The sequence below is a fragment of the Vitis riparia genome, chromosome 15, assembly GCF_004353265.1.
Source record: "Vitis riparia cultivar Riparia Gloire de Montpellier isolate 1030 chromosome 15, EGFV_Vit.rip_1.0, whole genome shotgun sequence".
Classification (NCBI taxonomy): Eukaryota; Viridiplantae; Streptophyta; class Magnoliopsida; order Vitales; family Vitaceae; genus Vitis; species Vitis riparia.
The window spans coordinates 4884273-4903518 of record NC_048445.1 but is presented as its reverse complement, the minus strand read 5'-3'; the positions used below and the strand labels follow the sequence as shown (position 1 = coordinate 4903518).

Genomic DNA, 19246 nt, shown 5'->3' with positions numbered 1-19246 from the left:
AGTTTCATGATTCTCTGCATTTGGTAAAAAGGTAATGCTAAATATGTACTTGTATCACCTGAAACATAGTTCCTTGAGATTGGTTGTTGTTGTTGTTGGCTTTTGTTTTTCTTGTTAAATTATCTGCTACTATTTATTTATCAATGTGTTGAGGCTATGAGCTATTGTTGACAGTTTAGTTCATCGACTACCTGAAAATAACAGGAAAAGCATATATGCACTAGAAGTATATACTATTTCTTTTTTAAATCATAAACACACTAATTTATTGATATGAGTATGTTGGTACAAATGATGGATGAAGGATGAGAAAATCTTCCTAACATTCACAAAAGCAAATGAAGAAGAAAAGGAAGAAAAAAAGAAAAAAGAAAAAAATACTTCTTGAAATATAATTCAAGGATGTAATAGTAACATGTTTAAGTCAAAGAAACTTTGAACAATTGTTGTGGGTGAAAAATTTCCCATGAAAGAAACCCACTGTTTGGCTTCTTTTTTTGTTAACTGATCTTCTATTTTGTTAACTAAGTGCCGAACCTAATAGAGAGCAATCCTTAAGGGCTTGTTTGGGAATGCTTTTGAAAATACTTGTCAAAAGACAGTTTTTAATAACAATTTTCAATTTTTTTAATGTTTTCTAGAATAAAAGTCTGTTTGGGCAACCTGTTTTCTATATTTCAAAGTATTTCTTAAAAATAACTTTTATTTGTAGTGCTTTGTTTTTCATTATTTTTCATATTTGTATAATTATTTTTTAAAATAGCTCCCCAAAGAACAAGTTAAAAGAATTGAAAACAATTAAAATATGCTCTAGAAAACACCCTGTTTCTAGTTCTTGAAAAACCATCTTTTGAAAAAAAATTACCAAACATGTTGTCAAGTGTGGAAACTAGTTCTCAAACAGGCTTACTAGGAACATCTAAAATTTGGCAAAACCAACAATTCAAGTTACTAACAACATTCAAAATCAAAGTCACCCATGATACTTTGCTTCTCTCCTATTTAGACACTCAAAAAATCATAATAAACAAACCCTCTTCCACCCATAAATCGGATAGGCTCAGAGTTGTATCTTGCAACAGGCCCTCCACAAGTGCAAAAATTTTTGGCGTAATGGCCACCAAGTTCTTTTCAACCATATTTGAAAAGGCTCTCAACTTCGTACAATAACGATCTTTAATTATACCTCCAATATCTAGTTGACCTAGGTTACCTAAGGCATACCAACAAAAAATTTAAGTTAACCCACTGAAAGTGAAATTTATACATTCAATAGAAATATATACTGATGTTATTTTATATGAGTTATTGTTAAGCTGATATATATTGTGGGTTCATATTCTAGCATGTTAAAACTTCTAGAAAAGTTGGTAGCTTAACGTCGTATTAGAGCTAGAGGTCTTGTTCAAGTCTCTCCTACTGTTTATCTTTGTAACCACTACTAATTTGGGCTCACGTGAGGGAGTGTTGGCCTAGTATGCATTGTAGACCCATATCCTAACTTGGTTGGAGGTGAAGAAGGGTGTTAGCTTAGTATAAATCATGGGTCCATATGCATTATGGGCCTATATGGTTTTAGGAAAGTTGGTACCTTAACGATATTCCTTGTGGTACATTTGATGGTAGAAATGGAAATGAGATTTCATTTTGTTCTGTTTACATTTCTAGAATGGTGATTGTTCTTACCATTTTTTGTATCTGAACATGTTTGGTAATGATAATGAAACAAGTCATCCAAGTTAGAAAATTGGTGGTATCAATGATCTGATAGTGATGATCATACTAATGCTTTTGGAATTATTGTTTTGAAAACTGTGAAAACAACAAGATCAGTGAGAAGCGTTTGAAAATAGTTTCCATAGTAATTTACTGTAATGAATATGAATTATGAACAAATGTAATGAATATAAACTATGAACATAGGAATGTATTGATCAACTTTTGTTTACTGATGACACTAGGATTGTTTTTTTATGCCAATCATGATCAGTTGAGATATTTGAGTTGAGTTTTTATGTGGCTTGAGGCGATATCATGCTTAAAAATTAATTTGGATAAAAGTGAGACAATTCCTATTAAGGGAGTTGCTATTGGATGATTTAGCCTTGCCATTGGGTTTTAGAATTGGGCAGTTGCCCTCTACCTATTTGGGTCTCCATTTGGAAGCCTCCCACAAATCTTTCAAGGTGTTGGATACAGTGGAGGAGAGAATTAGGAAGACAACAACAATGTGGAAATGATAATACCTTTCAAATGGAGGAAGAGTTACCTTGATCAAAAGCACTTGCTAAGGGTGTCATTGGGGAGAGGAGAAGAGGATGCTCTAGTTATATCAGGTTTGGGGAGGTGAGTCTAAGGAACTTGCTTGAAAGAGTAGAGGCTTGTTACAAAAAGGAAGAAACAATGGTTTGTAATAAGGTGTGGAGAGAAAATGGAAGGGCTTTTAAGCTTGAGAGGTGTGCTAACGAAGTGGGGAGGCTTATTCTCTGCTCAGTTTGTGATGGGAAGGCAAAAAGATTTAACTTGTTTTTCCCTAAATCACCGAAGGGCTGGTCTACCCTGGCTAACAAGCTCCAATCTTTAGGGGTGAGGCTTTTGCCTTATTCTGAGGGACAGAGCTTTCCTACGATGAAGAGAACATTGGTGTTAGGTAATGGAGTGGATTGTTTGGGGAAAGGCTCCTCTGTTGATGTGGTTTCTAAGTCGCAGAGGGTTGTAGGGGATTAAGTGTGGATTCAGTTAACCAAGGAGAGGGTGAAGGCAATGGAAACTGTTTTGAAGCTCTGCTTGGTGGGGAAGTGTGGGGAAGGCTCCAATTTTCACCCTTAGTTACCTGAGTTAAGGAGGTGGATTGATAGAAGTTGGGTGGTTAATGGAGTGAAAGTTTCTTCTCTAGGGGGGCCCTTATGTTGCTTTGAATTTGAAGATGAAACAAATTTGGACGTTGTTCTTACAAGGGGTTCAAGGAAATTTAAAAATGTTTTCTTGGATCTGGTCTGATGGAATCCAAAAGTAGGATGTTTGAGGAGGGGGGGGGGGGGGGGGGGGGGGGGGGGGTGAGGGAGGTGTGGGTGAGATTGGTAGGACTTCCTTTGCATTTATGGTGTCGGGAGTTGTTTAGGAAACTAGGAGACAACTATAGTGGTTTTTAGTTGTGGATGAAGACCTTCCTTTGTGATAAGCAATGGGCAAGGGTGTTGGTGAGAATAGATGGAAGGAAGAAATGGAATTCAGTTCAAAACATGGTGGACCTTTCATGCTTCATAGTCCAACTTTGGTGGGAGGCCTCTTCATGGCTTTGGTAGGTGATCTAAGGTGAGAGATGCTTTAGTCGAGAGGTTAGGGATGAAGAGGGTGGGGAGACACGCATTGGTGATCGAAGTGGGCATGTTCTATTGCTTGGTCAAAGAGGTAAAGCAAATGGCATAGGGCAGGTGTCGAGTAGTGGAGGATTGAGTCAGGAGGGGACTCAGTCTCTCAAGAGGTGATGGGGGTTGTGGCAGAGAATTGTGCAGAGGGGAAGGGAGGTTTGATTGTTGTCGAAGCTTGTGGGGCTAAACTTAGGGTAGATGTGGGATGTGGGGCTTTGGAGGTTTTAGGCCACTTTTCTTATGGGCTTTCAGAATCCCAATTTAGCAGGCCTAAAGAGCCCTCTTTTTAGGCTTGTTCTGGAGCGGAATGTGGGTTCATTGGTAAAGGTCATTCTGGAATGGGTCTCTTTAGGGCTTAAAGATGATAGCTCAGTCTTGTGCTCTGCTAGAGAAGTTAGGGTGATGTCTTTGTGTGCCTCACTCGCCGATGGAGCCCTTCTCGACAAAACTTCAAGGTTTCCAGATGTTGCAGACGATGGCCCCGTTGATGTTGGTGGGGTTCCTTTGCCTTCATCCTCGTCTCTTCGCCTCTTGCTAATTGACAGGGCCCTTGTGGAGAAAGCGACAAGCTTTTCAGCAGAACATCTCACTTGTAAGTCTTCAGTTCTAGATGGTTCGATGGGAGGAAGGTCTTTTTCTTTGACTTTTTCTTTGTCTAATGATGAGGGTTGTTCTTTAGGGAGGATTGATAGTTTGATGTCTTGGAGGGAGAAAGATGGAGGTATTTTTTAAGACATTTACAAGCATTTACGTATGTTATCTAGCGATGATGTGGCTATGGAAGCCCCAGAGAACCGTCCCAAGGTTTTCAAGACTGCAACCCTTGAGTAGAGTGTTGAGGAGGGGGCTTCGGGTTTTGAGAGCCCTAGTAGGGGCCTGTCGAAAGAAAAGAGCCTCTTTGATCTCTCCTATCAAAAATTCATTTCGTTTAGCAAGTTTATGGGTTTGCTAGTGGATGGGAATGGGTAGGAAATTACGTCCCTGTTGAGAAAATTGGAATCTAGAAAGCGGTGCAGAGTTTCGGTTGTGAAGAGGAGGCCCCCTTCCACATCTTGTCTGGTTAAGGAGCTTCGAAATTTGGAGTGCTCGGTTAATTCTGCAATTCAAACAAAAAAGAGAAAAACCGGAGCAGTGGATGGGAGTTGGTTTGTAAGTGACCTTATAGGTTTAGTTGTTAGGGTTGTGTTTGGTGGGTGTAGCTTCTTAGTGTTAGTTTGTCTAGCAAGGAAAAACGGTGGTGTTTCAAGTTGCTCTCACCCAAATGTTGGTTATTTATGGTTTCTTGTTTTTCTAGGCTTTAGGCTGATGTCTTTCCATTTGGGTGTTGGTTTGTTGCCTCTCTTTCCTTTGCTTGTATTTGGCTGCTACTTGTATACTCCATGTGTACTTTGTGCGCCTTTTCCAAGCGCTTTTAGTATATTTTCTTTGTTTACCTATTTTTTTTAAAAAATGTATGATGTTCTGTCATCTTTGGACTTTTTCCCTTAATTAATAATACCCATTCTGTTTGTTACTAATATATATATATATATATATCCCTTCAATAAGCTATGCAAGAAAACCTACATATTGCTCAAATCTAATGAAAGGGATTCCTCTTTCTAAAATCAACCACAATCTTTCATGGTGAGAAATTGCCTTTCTTGAGTTCTTTGTCTAATTTAAACATGATACTTTATTAGTTGTTTAGAAAAACTTGGGCAAATATTTTTCTTAGAAGTTTGTTTCTGGAAATATGTTTTACCATAGCTTTCTGTTGTTGTTTCTTTATCTTAATATAAGAACTCTTAAGTAAAAGTTACTATAGACTTCATCTTGACATCATACACATCAATTGAGCATTGATTACCTGATTATTTTTATTTTCATATTCTGAAGACGTGAGGAATCATTGCCTATATTCAAAAGAAGGCTCATGGGTGGCTTGTTAGACTTTTCTGCCAGAGAACTGCAGGTTCAGGTAATTTTCTTTTGCTTAAAACTACAGTTTCCTTGTTTTTCAGAAACTTTGCATCAGTTTGTGTCAATATTTTTTATGGTTGATTAATAGTGAAGTGCATACACACCCTTTTGTGATGAATTTATGATATGAATCCCAAATTGTTTTCCCTTGTTGACCAGGGTGGGGCTTTTCCCCCCTTTCAATCCCCTGAGGATCAGTTTTTAATTTTGATGTTAAATTGGAGCTTTCCTAACACCCCTTTTTTGTGCTAAAAGATTCTGGCAGTGCTAATTATTTTTGTTTGTTTATCAATTTATGTCTTATTCAATTCTCATAGAAATCAATCTTATGTTACATGTTTTTTTTTTACTATGAAGAAATTACCCGAGTTACTTGTGAATGCTGAATGCAGTACCTATCCATGCACTATTAATTTCTTCAAGCCAAAGTTCTGTCCCCTTTTTATTTTGTTTATTTAGTTTTGTAATTTCAGGATCTTTGAAATTCTTGGTTTTGTGAAACTTCTAGCCATTGCTGTTGATCTCTCTTTCTACCTTTTTAGTTGTTGTTGTTGTGGTTTTTTCCCCCTTATACTCCTGTACTAGAGTTTCAACTAGAGGATTTTAGATCTTCATCCTGCAAGCAAGGAATAAAATGCCTATATTAGTTAGCATGACTAGGTTATGAAAGTATGATTAAGTTATTGACTGAACAATCACATGGAAGAAAAATGGAAATCTTGGATAAAAATATGAATGCTTATGTGGTTATGCCTATTCGAGATACAGATTAGAGAGATTGACATTTCAATAAATATTCAAAAACACACCTTCAAGCTTCAGCTGTACCTTGCCTTTCATGAACTTAATCATTCTCAGATACTACACTGATCATTGATGCTGCCACCAGCTGCTATAGCTATCACCACTGTGTATTCAGGCTTAAATGTGTCAATTACCCCCACCACTATCATCTTCTGGCTTGAAAGATCAGCAAAGTGTGTTTGGTTCAAAACTGCAACAGATCATCACCAAATGCACATCTGCTCATCACAGCTGTAGGTTCCTACTACTGATTTCCTGTCTCCACTAAAGTTCCCAACCACCATCAACTTCTTCGTTACCTGACTACCATTTTTCAGTAAATCCAACACAACCTCCATCCTGTGATCAATTGCCTTTCCCAACTAGAGTCTCCTTTCCTTTCAACCCTCATTCTCCCACCTCTACCAGTATGGACCAATAAATCCAACTCTATTACCTTCAGCATCATCCTCTCTTAAACCTGCATCTGCATGAAACCATCTCCTTCTCTCAAACCCCCATAAAATAGCCATTGCCTCACCACTGCCTATGGTCCTTCATTCTCAGTTGCAAACCACCATCCAAGTCTCACTTCAGCTGGCCAAATGGCTATGTTTGCCCAGCAGAAGTTTCCATGCTCAATCCCCAAACCAATAATGTGGGATCCATCGTCACCAACTAGTATCAACTTCAGTAGCCTTGATGGTGGCTGTCATCCTTAGGAATGGTGTTATGTATGATGGCAGTTTTGACCTCTATTGTACCAATCAACACCTTCCTTTGCCAAGAAATGCTGGTTCCACTCACATTTTGAAAGCTTCTCATATAATTGTCATTGTTTCTTGTTGGATAAAAGGGAAAAACTGCAATAATGTCTACATCCAGATTTTCTTGTTCTACAGACTCAAGTTATTGCTGCAGCAGCTGCTGGTGTTGCAGCAGAGGGTTTGTCACCAAAAGATGCCAAGGCAGAAGCAGAGAATGCTGCTCAGCTCTCTGTGGCTTTGGTAGAGAATTCAATTGTGATTCTAATGCTCGTTGAAGATCATTTACGGCTGCAAAGCAAGCTATCTTGTGCTTCACATTCTGTGGATGGTTCTGTATCACCCCTGTCACTTGTTTCTCCTCTCAGTAACTACTCAAATTCATTCAAAACAATTGGTGAAGACTCTACAGAAGCTGTTGGCAACCGCAAATCATTATCTGGTGGCTCTGGAGGAGTCCCTCTTGATGTATGTATGCAGTTTTCTTAACATATAAATATTCACAAGTACATGCAATTCATTTTAGCTTTTATCTGGCCATATGGAGTATTTGTTATGTACTAGCAGTTTATTTATTTTTTGATAGGAAACGACAAAGAGATATATTGATACAAAAAAGAAATAGAAGAGAAGGATGAGGAATCCTCCCACCAAAGAAGAACTAAACTACAGGAATACAAAAACAAGAAAATACAATATAAAAACAAACAATCTCTCTAGATTATACCAACCCATTGGAATTACACATTGCTATCCAATCAAGTTGTAACACATTAAGGGGAATCCTCTTAAAATCCTTGGAATAAAAAGCCCAAAGAGAAGCAAGGAAATGAATAGAATCTCAAAGATTCTCTGAATTCCTTGCTTTAATCTCAAATATCCTTGCATTTCTCTCCTGCCACACAACCCAAATTAAAGCAATGCACGCAGCTTGCCACAAAACTATCTCTCTCTTAGATAAACCAAAACCCTTATAATTGATGGACAACATGTCGGAAATGCTCTTGGGGGGAACCCAGTCCATCTTGGCCACCTGAAATAATCTGTGCTACAACCCCATTGTCAAAGAGCAATGTAGGAAAAGATGTGATGAGGATGAATATTCAAGATATATATCAAGAAAGGGAATTAGTATTAATTGTAATTAAAGTAGGATTATTATTACTTGGAATTAAATTAGGATTGGTATTTGTTGGAGTCTAATTAGGATTAGCTAGTTGAGTTATAATATAATTAGAATTTGAGTCATGATAGGTTATTAGAGTCCTAGTAGACTTTGAATTTCTTAGAGAAGCCTATAAATAGGCTAATCAATGTAAATCAAAGGAATGAATTTTGATGAATAATATTATACTTTCTTTCATTGCAAGGTTGCAATCCCTCAATGGTGAGACTCCATTGATTTTCTTCTAGGTGAGACTCCTAGAAGGCCTTAGTGAGACTCTAAGGTTTTCCATCTTTTCTTCATTGTTTCTTATTTCTCTCTATTTCTTATCTTATAATTTTCTCTACCATAGAGTTTATTCCTTGTTCCTCTCCTTACAAAGTTCAAGAGATCTTGAGATCTTGTCTTACCATGGGAAAGAGACGACGAGGAAAGAAAGGGTGGAAGGCATTGCTCGGAATTTCAATTGATCGTGGAAAATCACTAAAACTCGAGGTCGAGTTTTTTTCAAGTCAGGGGGAATTGATGAGGATGAATATTCAAGATATATATCAAGAAAGGGAATTAGTATTAATTGTAATTAAAGTAGGATTATTATTACTTGGAATTAAATTAGGATTGGTATTTGTTGGAGTCTAATTAGGATTAGCTAGTTGAGTTATGATATAATTAGAATTTGAGTCATGATAGGTTATTAGAGTCCTAGTAGAATAGGTTATTAGAGTCCTAGTAGACTTTGAATTTCTTAGAGAAGCCTATAAATAGGCTAATCAATGTAAATCAAAGGAATGAATTTTGATGAATAATATTATACTTTCTTTCATTGCAAGGTTGCAATCCTCAATGGTGAGACTCCATTGATTTTCTTCTAGGTGAGACTCCTAGAAGGCCTTAGTGAGACTCTAAGGTTTTCCATCTCTTCTTCATTGTTTCTTCTTTCTCTCTATTTCTTATCTTATAATTTTCTCTACCATAAAGTTTATTCCTTGTTCCTCTCCTTACACCCTAAAAATAAACCCTAGCCCACCTACCCTTGAGTGTAGGCAACCATCCTAGGGTTGTCCTACATCAAGATGATTTGCTGATTCTTCATGCTTCATGCACAACTTACAAATGTCAGGACTAAGAGTTTTGTAAGGTATTCTCAATTGTAGCAAATCATTAGTATTTACCTTCTTGTGTGCTAGCAATTTATTAGGATGAAGTTTTTGTAGTTGTGCATACCTGAAATCTGTCTTGATCTCTGTTTTCAAAGTAAGGTGCTCTTACTTGTTGGCATGCTGACCTGGCTAGTAAGGCTGAGCTTGGGACATCCATTAGTTTAGAGCATGGGACATCCATTAGTTTACATGTGGTTTTCATGTAGATATTTTAAGTATTATCATATTCATTGGGAAAGTTATTAGAAATGTCAAAAATCTTCTTTGTGCCCTAAAAGTTTTGGCAAATGCATGACTCCCTCAAATACTTGAATGTTGGGGCATGAAAAATAATGTGTATATGATTATAGGTAGTAGTGTTCAATGGCTTATGCTCTACAACCTACTCTGTCTTATATGGACTGGGAAATGCTAGAATATTTGAGGAGAGACAGAGCTCTTCTACATAAGGAATTATATTTGTTTCTTGACCTCTTTATTGGTCTCTGTAACTAAGGAGTTTGCTGCCACTCCTGTTGTTTTGATTTTGTTGGGGATCACATTGCTGTTTGCTAGGCTCCTTTGGGATAGCTCCTTGGGGATAGGGGGGAAGGAGAAGTGTCTAGCGATTGGGGGAGTGTACAGAAAACTCTTAGATGTATGGTTTGGGAATACCACTCTTTAATTTTCCCTGGGGCATTTCATCTGGAGTATAGAAACAGATAAATTCATCAGTGGGAAGAGTGGTATCCCTCTCTATGCAGTTGACTCTAGGATTTGGAATATGTCTTGGAAACATTGAACCATGGCCCCCATCTAGTTGTGGGATACAGATATACTCTTAATCAGAAACCCTAGACCTGAGAGAAAGCTGAAATCTGATAGTGGAATACAGGAGCTGCTTTTAATTGGAAACCTTGCACCAGTGATCAAAGCCACATCCATTTGCATTTGGCATTACAAAGCCACCCTCCTGACCACCCTCCATTGAGTTGCCTATTAAACACCCATCATTGTTGAACTTAAGCCACTTAATCAGTGTGTATGGTTAGGTGGGGGAAGAGAAAATTTTATCCCAATGACCTAAAGCTGACTTGGGTTTGAAAAGGTTATCTTTGGAGCTGGACTTGTAGATACTGGTGACGTATTTATGTAGGGAGGAGAAAAATCTGAGCCTAAAAGCAGGAATGGTTAGGATGAGCCGGGAGCAAATGTGTTGGCAGAAAAATGTAGGGTGGTACTTAGGAAGAAGCTGATACCTGTGTGGATTAACTGGTCAATCAGTCTTTCTTTGGTTGGAGAGTTGGTGGTGATGGATGTCGGTCATCCTGGGCTGGGTTCATTTCTAATGAATGATATTTCTGAGGTTGGTCGACCCAATTTAAAGTCATAGATATTTTGTTTTGGCCACACGTTTCAGGGAGAAGGAAGAATTTTAGTGCTGTGCTTATTTGCATGGCTTTATGCTTTTAGTTGGAAGGGAGCGTTTTATGCTTGATATTTAATTAATGTCATGCAAATGCCTGTCATTGCTGTAGTTCATTTCATGTTTTTCCCAGTTTCTAACTTCATGTTCTGCCTGAGGACATTATTTTAACAATGGTGGTAGTTTTATTTGTCATATCTTCCTCTATTTTCTTCTTATGATATTTTGTTCCCATGTGCATCCAGTTCTCCTTCCAACTTACACTATTTAAGATTTCAATCAGGTGCTTGCTTCAATGGCTGATGCAAATGGGCAAATTTCTGCATCAGTGATGGAGCGCCTTACTGCTGCTGCTGCAGCAGAACCTTATGAATCCGTTTCCTGTGCTTTTGTTTCATATGGGAGTTGTGCTATGGATTTAGTTGAGGGTTGGAAATATAGGAGCCGGTTGTGGTATGGAGTTGGGTCTTCAACAACAGCTGTCTTTGGTGGTGGTGGTAATGGATGGGAATCTTGGAAGTCTACTTTAGAAAAAGATGCAAATGGGCACTGGATTGAACTTCCCTTAGTAAAGAAGTCAGTTACCATGCTCCAAGCATTATTGTTAGACGAGTCTGGACTTGGTGGTGGTCTTGGTATAGGAGGAGGATCAGGTACTGGAATGGGAGGAATGGCAGCACTTTACCAGTTGCTGGACAGTGACCAACCATTCTTATGCATGCTACGTATGGTGCTTGTTTCAATGAGGGAAGAGGATGATGGTGCAGATAGTATGCTTATGAGGAATGTAAGCTTTGAGGATAGAATGTCCGAGGGATTATGTCGACAAGCAGGCAACATGATGTCTTTAGATAACAACGCTCGGATGTCAACTAGGAAACCACGATCGGCATTATTGTGGAGGTACTTGATAAATTTACCAGAAATTTGATTGAGGCATTTCCTTTGCCTTAGTTTTCTTTAAAACTTAAGGTGGTGTTTAACTGTTTGTAGAGATTAAAACTGCTGCACAATAATTGAATATTCATGTTTTTTATATGTTAGTGGCAAATATGCATAAATTTCCAAAGATTAGTTTCTTCATGAACTCATAAGTATATATAGATGCTGTTGGACAACCTTGATCTGTATAATCATGAAGAAAACCTGAAGTATCTGCCATGAATCAGAAGCACAACCTTAACATATGGTCTCAAGTGCTACCTCCTCTTATTTGGGTGAATAATGGAAAATAAACAAAAAACAAGTTTTAAATACCAAGTCTTTGTTACCAGGTTAAACATCAATTTAACTCAAAAGTTTAAACTTTTAAGTAAGGAACCAACCATATATAAATGTAGGCTTATTGTTATAACAGTTCCATGGTATACAATCGGATGGTAGATTGATGTTAGCCCATCCTGTCCATCCTGTATATATTGACAATAATCTTTCTTGCACCTAATCTATCCCTGGCCTTGCCAATATGCATTTCTCAATTAAGTTACTCTTAGGTTATGAACTGTCCCACTCATAACAGTTTAAAGGACATCTACAAAATGACCCTGACCATCTCTGGCCTTGCCGATATGCATTTCTCAACTGAGTTACTCTCAGTTTTTGAACTGTCCCACTCATAACAGTTTAAAGGACATCTGCTAAATGACCCTAACCAGGGACAACATATTTTTTTAATCAAACTTCTTTTCTCCTCTTCTTATTTCTCTTGTTTGTCATTATTTTATTTTTATTCTTTTATGGGTATTACTATTAAATATCTTTGCAGAGCGTTTCATTCTTTTCATTTTGTATTCTAGATTTAATCAGTCAACGGCCCAATTCTACCATATCCTGAAATTCGTGTTGTTAAAAAGCATGGATTCATGCTGTGCATCTGATGGTGAAAACATTATATACTTTTTGTTATTAGTATTACTGCATTAGACATTCGTGGAATCTCATGTAGCTTTCCGGGGTAGGTGACATGACTTTGACACTTTTTTCCTCATTATCCAGCCAAAGTTGTATCTTCATTTCAAACTTGAGAGATGACTCAACATATCTCTAACATAGTTTTATTTCCTTCGATTTTCATGTTCTCCCTCTGAAGCATCCAACTTTCTTTAGCCTCATTTAGGTTTGATTATGTTTGTTCAAAATCATGTCAATTGGCAAAATATCATTTTAACATCTCCTACAACTACTAGAGGGTTTTTGCCAATGCAAATATTTTAATATATCTTTCATAGTTCCACAGAACCCCAAAATTTCATATCTCCACTACAAAATCTCACAATTTTTTCTTAACATGTTACGTAAAGTATGGCTAGTCCTACTCATCATTGTCTTCTTCTTCTTAATGTGCATTATTAGACAACCCTGAAAATGCATTTCTGTCACCTGCTCAGGCTTAGCCATGTCTTCTAATTTCCCTCATTGTGAAAAATTTAGTTAAGCAGTACAGATACATGTTTTTTTGATAGGCAAAAGAGAAAAGATATTAAAAGCACCTAAAAGGAGATGCACCGATGTACACAGCAGTGCAGATGCTGGGCATATCTTGATCCCATAGTCTCTCTCTCTCTCTCTCTCTTTCTCTTTCTCTCTCTCTCAGACGCACGCACTAAAACAAAGTGTGTGGGCATATAGATTTGACTTGCACACTTCTTTCTCCCCACAGTTACTCAATTTCTGAATTCTACCACTAAGAATAATGCCTACGGCTTACTTCCGTACCTTTCATAAAGCATAACCTAAATATTAAATGATAATAATTGTTTTAAGTAGACCAGCATGTTCCATACAATATGTTTATTTTGGTGAGAGATTCTCATGTAGTATGAATAAAACAAATTTAAAAAATGAAAATAAAAATAGAAGAACTAATATCAGTTATACACATGAGATTCTCACGAAGTATGAATAAAACAATTTTTTTTTAAAAAAAAAGAACTAGAAGAACTAATATCAATTATGCACACATAGAGACAAGTGCACACACGTATTCATAATGGTATGCTTTTGTGTGTGTGGGTATCATTTATTAATTTATTTAAATGGAAGTTATACAGTTTCTAAAATGAATAGTAGCTATCTCTTGTAAAATAATTTTGATCAAATTGTACTTATATTGGCTAGTATTGATTCTTTGGTTGCAAATACAGTTGTGCTATATTTAGTATGGATACATTAAGCTAATTTGTAGTTAATGATGCACAGTGTTCTTTCACCTGTTCTAAACATGCCAATTTCAGAGTCCAAGAGACAAAGAGTGTTGGTTGCATCTTGCGTCCTTTACTCTGAGGTTAGTTTCAGATTTTGCTTGCCTGATATATAAATAATTTATTAACTTTGTTTCATGCTGTTCATTGATGCCATCTCTGTCGAACTCTGAATTTTTCTTGTGAAAATTGAATATTGCTCTCCTTTCACTTGCTCCATGGAAATGGTGCCACACTGCTGGTGTCACCCTTATTGGAGGTAATTGTTTATCTAAGTACATTATTATGACCTATCTGATGCAGGTGTGGCATGCAGTTAGCAGGGACAGAAAGCCACTTCGCAAACAGTACTTAGAAGCTATTTTACCGCCATTTGTTGCCATTTTGAGAAGGTGGCGGCCACTTCTGGCTGGAATTCATGAACTTGCTACTGCAGATGGTCTCAATCCTCTGATTGTCGATGACCGTGCATTGGCAGCAGATGCATTGCCTATAGAGGTTACTGGAATGAACTCTGCTTTTCGTTTTCCCCTTTTTGTTTGTTTGTTTGTTCCTTTTTTTGGAATTTTTTGGTCATTCATTTGCTTCTCTTTTAATTCATGGAACATGCCTCTGCATTTGTTTATTGCACACATGCTTGTGTCAAGCACAAGTTTATTGAAACCACGCATATATTGAGCTCAAATCATCTCTTCTAATTACTTACAATCATTTTTTTGCTTCATGGTTTTAGGCCTTCTAATTAAATTTCTTTCAGGCTGCTCTCGCCATGATCTCTCCAGACTGGGCTGCCGCTTTTGCGTCACCACCAGCTGCAATGGCATTAGCGATGATTGCTGCTGGGGCTGGTGGTGGGGAAACCACAGCACCTGCTAGAACGACATATCTTAGGCGTGACTCCTCAGTACTTGAGCGGAAAACAGTTAGGCTTCATACATTTTCAAGCTTTCAAAAGCCTTTGGAGCTACCTAGCAAATCGCCAGCCACTCCTAAGGACAAAGCTGCGGCAAAAGCTGCTGCCTTGGCTGCTGCTCGTGATCTTGAACGCAATGCAAAGATTGGTTCTGGGAGGGGTCTCAGTGCTGTAGCTATGGCAACATCTGCGCAAAGAAGGAACACAAGCGACATGGAACGTGTGAGGAGATGGAATGTTTCTGATGCGATGGGAACTGCCTGGATGGAATGCTTGCAGTCAGCTGATACAAGATCAGTATATGGAAAAGATTTCAATAATCTATCCTATAAATTTGTTGCAGTCCTTGTTGCAAGTTTTGCTTTAGCAAGAAACATGCAACGGTCAGAGGTACAATTAGTGCTTCTCTGGTGGTTCCAATTGCTTATTAAAGTATACCAGAATTATTGTGATTTTTCTAATTCTTTTACTTTTAGATTGACAGACGCACACAGGTTGTTGTAGTTTCTCGACATCATCTATGCTCTGGAATTCGTGCATGGCGGAAACTCATTCATAATTTGATTGACATGAAGTGTCTTTTTGGGCCATTTGGGGACCATCTATGCAACCCTGACCGTGTATGTTGCGACATCGTTTGCTTTGTAATGCTATGGCATCCTAATGTTGCTATGCTTGCCTGTAAAAAAATGGCATCCTAATTTTCCTAAATTCATGTTCACTCTTCAGCTTTTGAAGGTCTTACACCCTTGAGTTCCACTACTTGTAGGTTTTCTGGAAGCTAGATTTCATGGAAAGTTCTGCAAGGATGCGACAATGTTTAAGGAGGAATTACAAAGGGTCTGATCATTTTGGTGCTGCAGCTAATTATGAAGATCATATGGATATGAAGCACGATAGGGAAAATGTCATAGATCCATCTAATGCTCCGATTCTTGCGGCAGAAGCAATCTCAATGGGAGGAATAAATGAAGAGGATGAGCAGGCAGATATTGATAATTTGGTAGAGAGTGAGGCAATTGATATGGAGCAGAATGGGAAGAATCATCCAAAGTCATCTGGAATGGCTGAGCAGCCCCCGCAAGCATCAACAGAATATATAGATACTCCAATTGCTAATAACCAAGATGTGGTCCAAGGTCCATCAGCAGTTGCCCCTGGATATGTTCCAAGTGAACTTGATGAAAGAATTGTTCTTGAGCTTTCTTCATCAATGGTCCGACCATTGAGGGTTGTACGAGGAACCTTTCAAGTAAGTTTTATGTACCCAAACCATTACACCCATTCTTATTTGTTGGACCCAAACTCTGATAGGCTAAGCTTTGTTCTAGCTGGGAGTTTAGCCTTCAATCACCTGACCCAAACTCTGCAGGCCCTGCAAGAATACACTAGCATAACACCAGCAAAAACACTCCAAGGAGAAAGTTACTTTAGTCTTCAAGAAGAGAAGGATTAGGGTTTCTTTTTCTTTTGTTCTTTTGTTTGTGTGTGTGTGCCTCTTGCTTGAAGATGATGACTCTTTTATACCTCTTCTTAATCTCAGTTACTTCACCTGTAGGCAGGTTTAACTGCTTCCAGCTAGTCATGGAACCATTTTATTGATTCAAGGGAAATGGTTGTTTGTCAGTTCTAGAAGACGAGTCAATTTTGGGGTTCTTCTTTCCCAGCTTACATGTGTGCTCAAGTATGGGTGTTCCTTGGACTGTTATGATTCTGTTGTCTAAATTTGCTTTGTTAGCTGTAGTCATGGCTGGGTTGTCTTGAGTTCCTATCCATCTGGTTTCTGAGTTTCTCATGGTTTAGCCCTTAAATGTTCAGGCTTGGATCTGATGTAATGAAATTTTAGGGTTGTCACTTCATGTCTTGAAATAGACATGGGAGAGCAGAACTAAGGAAATATCTGATTTTCAGATCAAGGGCTTCCAATTTGAAATCTGAGTGCCAACATTTCCAATTATGTTATCAGTAATAGTTGGCCCTTTTGTATCATTAATTCATCTCAATGAATTTGATTATCTTACAGTACTCATATTTATTTCAAGATACTGAACATGGGAACTAAAATCTTGTGTCAGATAACAACAAGACGAATCAATTTCATAGTTGATAACACTGAGTGCAATGGGGATGGGTTGGATTGCAGTTCAGAAATTAGAGATCAAGAGAAGGATAGAAGCTGGTTGATGTCTTCCCTTCATCAGATATTTAGCAGAAGGTGAGATATCAAGAGATGTTTTATCATGATAAATGTTAGTATTTATGTTCTCTTGTTAATGTTGGAGAAAATGCCAGAGAGGACATTATCAAATAGACCTGAAGCACACATACTACACCCTCAAGAAATAAATGTTAGTATTCATATAATTAGAATATACCTTACTCTCTGTCTTTTCAGTAATTAAATATAGATATTAATTATGAGGTTATAGATTTACCATGAATCTGGCTGTAAGGAAGGGCCCCTTTCTCAACAGTTTACACCACCAGCCCTTTGTCTGTAACTTGAAGGGTATTGCCTGTTTGAATATTATACTTTCCTGATTCTGATTTATTCTGTTTTGTCTTTGATAATTCTTAACCTTCCTTACTGGTTTATTGTTTTTACAGATATCTCCTGAGAAGAAGTGCACTAGAATTATTTATGATTGACCGGTCAAACTTCTTCTTTGATTTTGGGGTATCTGTTTGAACTGTGCACTTGTCATTTCCTTTGCTTTGTGCTTATTTAAATGCAAACATGCTGATGGTTTCTATCCTCCCTCCAGAGCACTGAAGGAAGGAGAAATGCATATCGAGCTATAGTTCAAGCACGTCCTCTTCAATTGAGCAATATTTATCTAGCAACACAGGTTTGTACCTTGCCATGCCTTAGTTATTAGTTATTAATAGACAGCTTTTGAAGAATATATTCATCCAGGCTGGTTTATCTTAAAGCTGATGACAATAATATCAGCCCTTTTGATTTGTAATGGCACCTCAGAAACTCTTTTATCTATTTATGTACTTGTTTATTTGTTTTTATTCTGTAGAGACCTGAACAGCTTCTGAAGAGAACTCAGCTTATGGAGCGTTGGGCTAGGTGGGAGGTAAGAGAAACTGTCTCATGTATCACATCTGTGATATTATATTTTCTAAAGCTCCTCTCTCTCTCACACAAGCCAGAATTACAACCATTCTGCAGATTAGCAACTTTGAATATCTAATGCAACTCAATACACTGGCTGGACGTAGTTATAATGACATAACTCAGGTGATTTTTCTAGATAACTACCTGTCAATGTCTAACAACTCAATGCACTGGCTGAACTTCTTTGATCGATTTTGTTGTCCTTTTTCAGTATCCTGTTTTCCCATGGATTCTCTCTGATTACAGTTCAAAGTATTTGGATCTTGTTGACCCTTCTTCTTACCGAGATCTTTCAAAGGTTATGTAATTTAAAAATTTATCCTTTACCACCCATATACCCACTCTTTTTTTCTGACATTTTGGCCTTATACATCCTTGCAGCCTGTTGGTGCTTTGAATCCTGATCGGCTGACAAAATTCCAAGAGAGATACTCCAGCTTTGATGATCCTATCATTCCCAAGTTCCACTATGGTTCACATTACTCAAGTGCTGGAACAGTAGGTTTTCCATTAATTTATCTTTGGAAGTGTTTCCTGACAGGGCTCAGAGTCACACATTTTCTGTACTCATTTCATAAGTTTGGTTGGAGTTTGTAGTGTGTTCGAGTTTATGCACTTTTAGATGGCTTCCATGTTTCTGGTCATTATATTGCTAGTCAAGTCTCTATTGTCCCCTAAGCATGTTTAAGCATTGGCACCCTAGAATCTCTATGTTCATTGGCTATGACATACCTAAATTTGACCATGTTTGATTTCTCAGTTTGATTTACATGAGGAAGAAGAATGCTGTCTGCTTGATTATAGTTGGGTGACTAATGGTCAAACATGAAGGATAATGTAATTTCCAGCCTTTTTGTGTGACATATAAATGACACAACTGTCAAGCCAGAGGAGAAATATAATTGGATATCACACACTGGATATGCTCATGGAGCACAAATTCCAAACAAAATATACTAATAACTAGCTGAAATCATGACTCTCGAGTAATTCAAGAAAGATGAGATTTGAAATTTGCAAACCAAAGTCAAATTGACTGAAATTTAAGCAACTTGGGACATTCCAACCCGACCTATGGATTAGCATGGAGTAATGGTTTTAGATCTTACATTCTTCCTGGGTTCAGAATTCTAAGCTGGCATTGGGCTATGGCCTTTAGTTTAGACATCAGGCAACCAGGTCCTATTGAACCCTGAACCAATTTATGCTGTTAGCATTAGATGCATACTTTTCATAGAATGTGAATATTATAGACAATTTTAATTGAGAGGTCCTAACCTAGTTGGTTTATCAGTTATTTGCTTCATATTATTTTTTTTTCCTTTTATTTTGTAATTTGATTAATATAATTAATTTTTATTGTCTAATATGACAAGTTTTTTCAATTCTTTAATTG

General features: G+C 37.6%; 1 protein-coding gene across 2 annotated transcripts in view; it reads left to right on the top strand.

Moving 5' to 3' along the window:
- LOC117932175 (BEACH domain-containing protein C2) overlaps positions 1 to 19246 on the top strand; it is a 64374-nt gene that overhangs the window by 28555 nt on the left and 16573 nt on the right. For both annotated transcript variants that reach the window (XM_034853280.1, XM_034853281.1), the window contains exons 9-23: positions 5250 to 5331; positions 7019 to 7348; positions 10894 to 11513; positions 13809 to 13893; positions 14114 to 14308; positions 14568 to 15113; positions 15200 to 15343; positions 15493 to 15975; positions 16799 to 16938; positions 17331 to 17400; positions 17489 to 17572; positions 17753 to 17809; positions 17905 to 17973; positions 18062 to 18148; positions 18232 to 18348. In XM_034853280.1, coding sequence (XP_034709171.1) covers positions 5250 to 5331; positions 7019 to 7348; positions 10894 to 11513; positions 13809 to 13893; positions 14114 to 14308; positions 14568 to 15113; positions 15200 to 15343; positions 15493 to 15975; positions 16799 to 16938; positions 17331 to 17400; positions 17489 to 17572; positions 17753 to 17809; positions 17905 to 17973; positions 18062 to 18148; positions 18232 to 18348 — 3109 coding nt within the window. The remainder of the gene's footprint in view (positions 1 to 5249; positions 5332 to 7018; positions 7349 to 10893; positions 11514 to 13808; positions 13894 to 14113; positions 14309 to 14567; positions 15114 to 15199; positions 15344 to 15492; positions 15976 to 16798; positions 16939 to 17330; positions 17401 to 17488; positions 17573 to 17752; positions 17810 to 17904; positions 17974 to 18061; positions 18149 to 18231; positions 18349 to 19246) is intronic.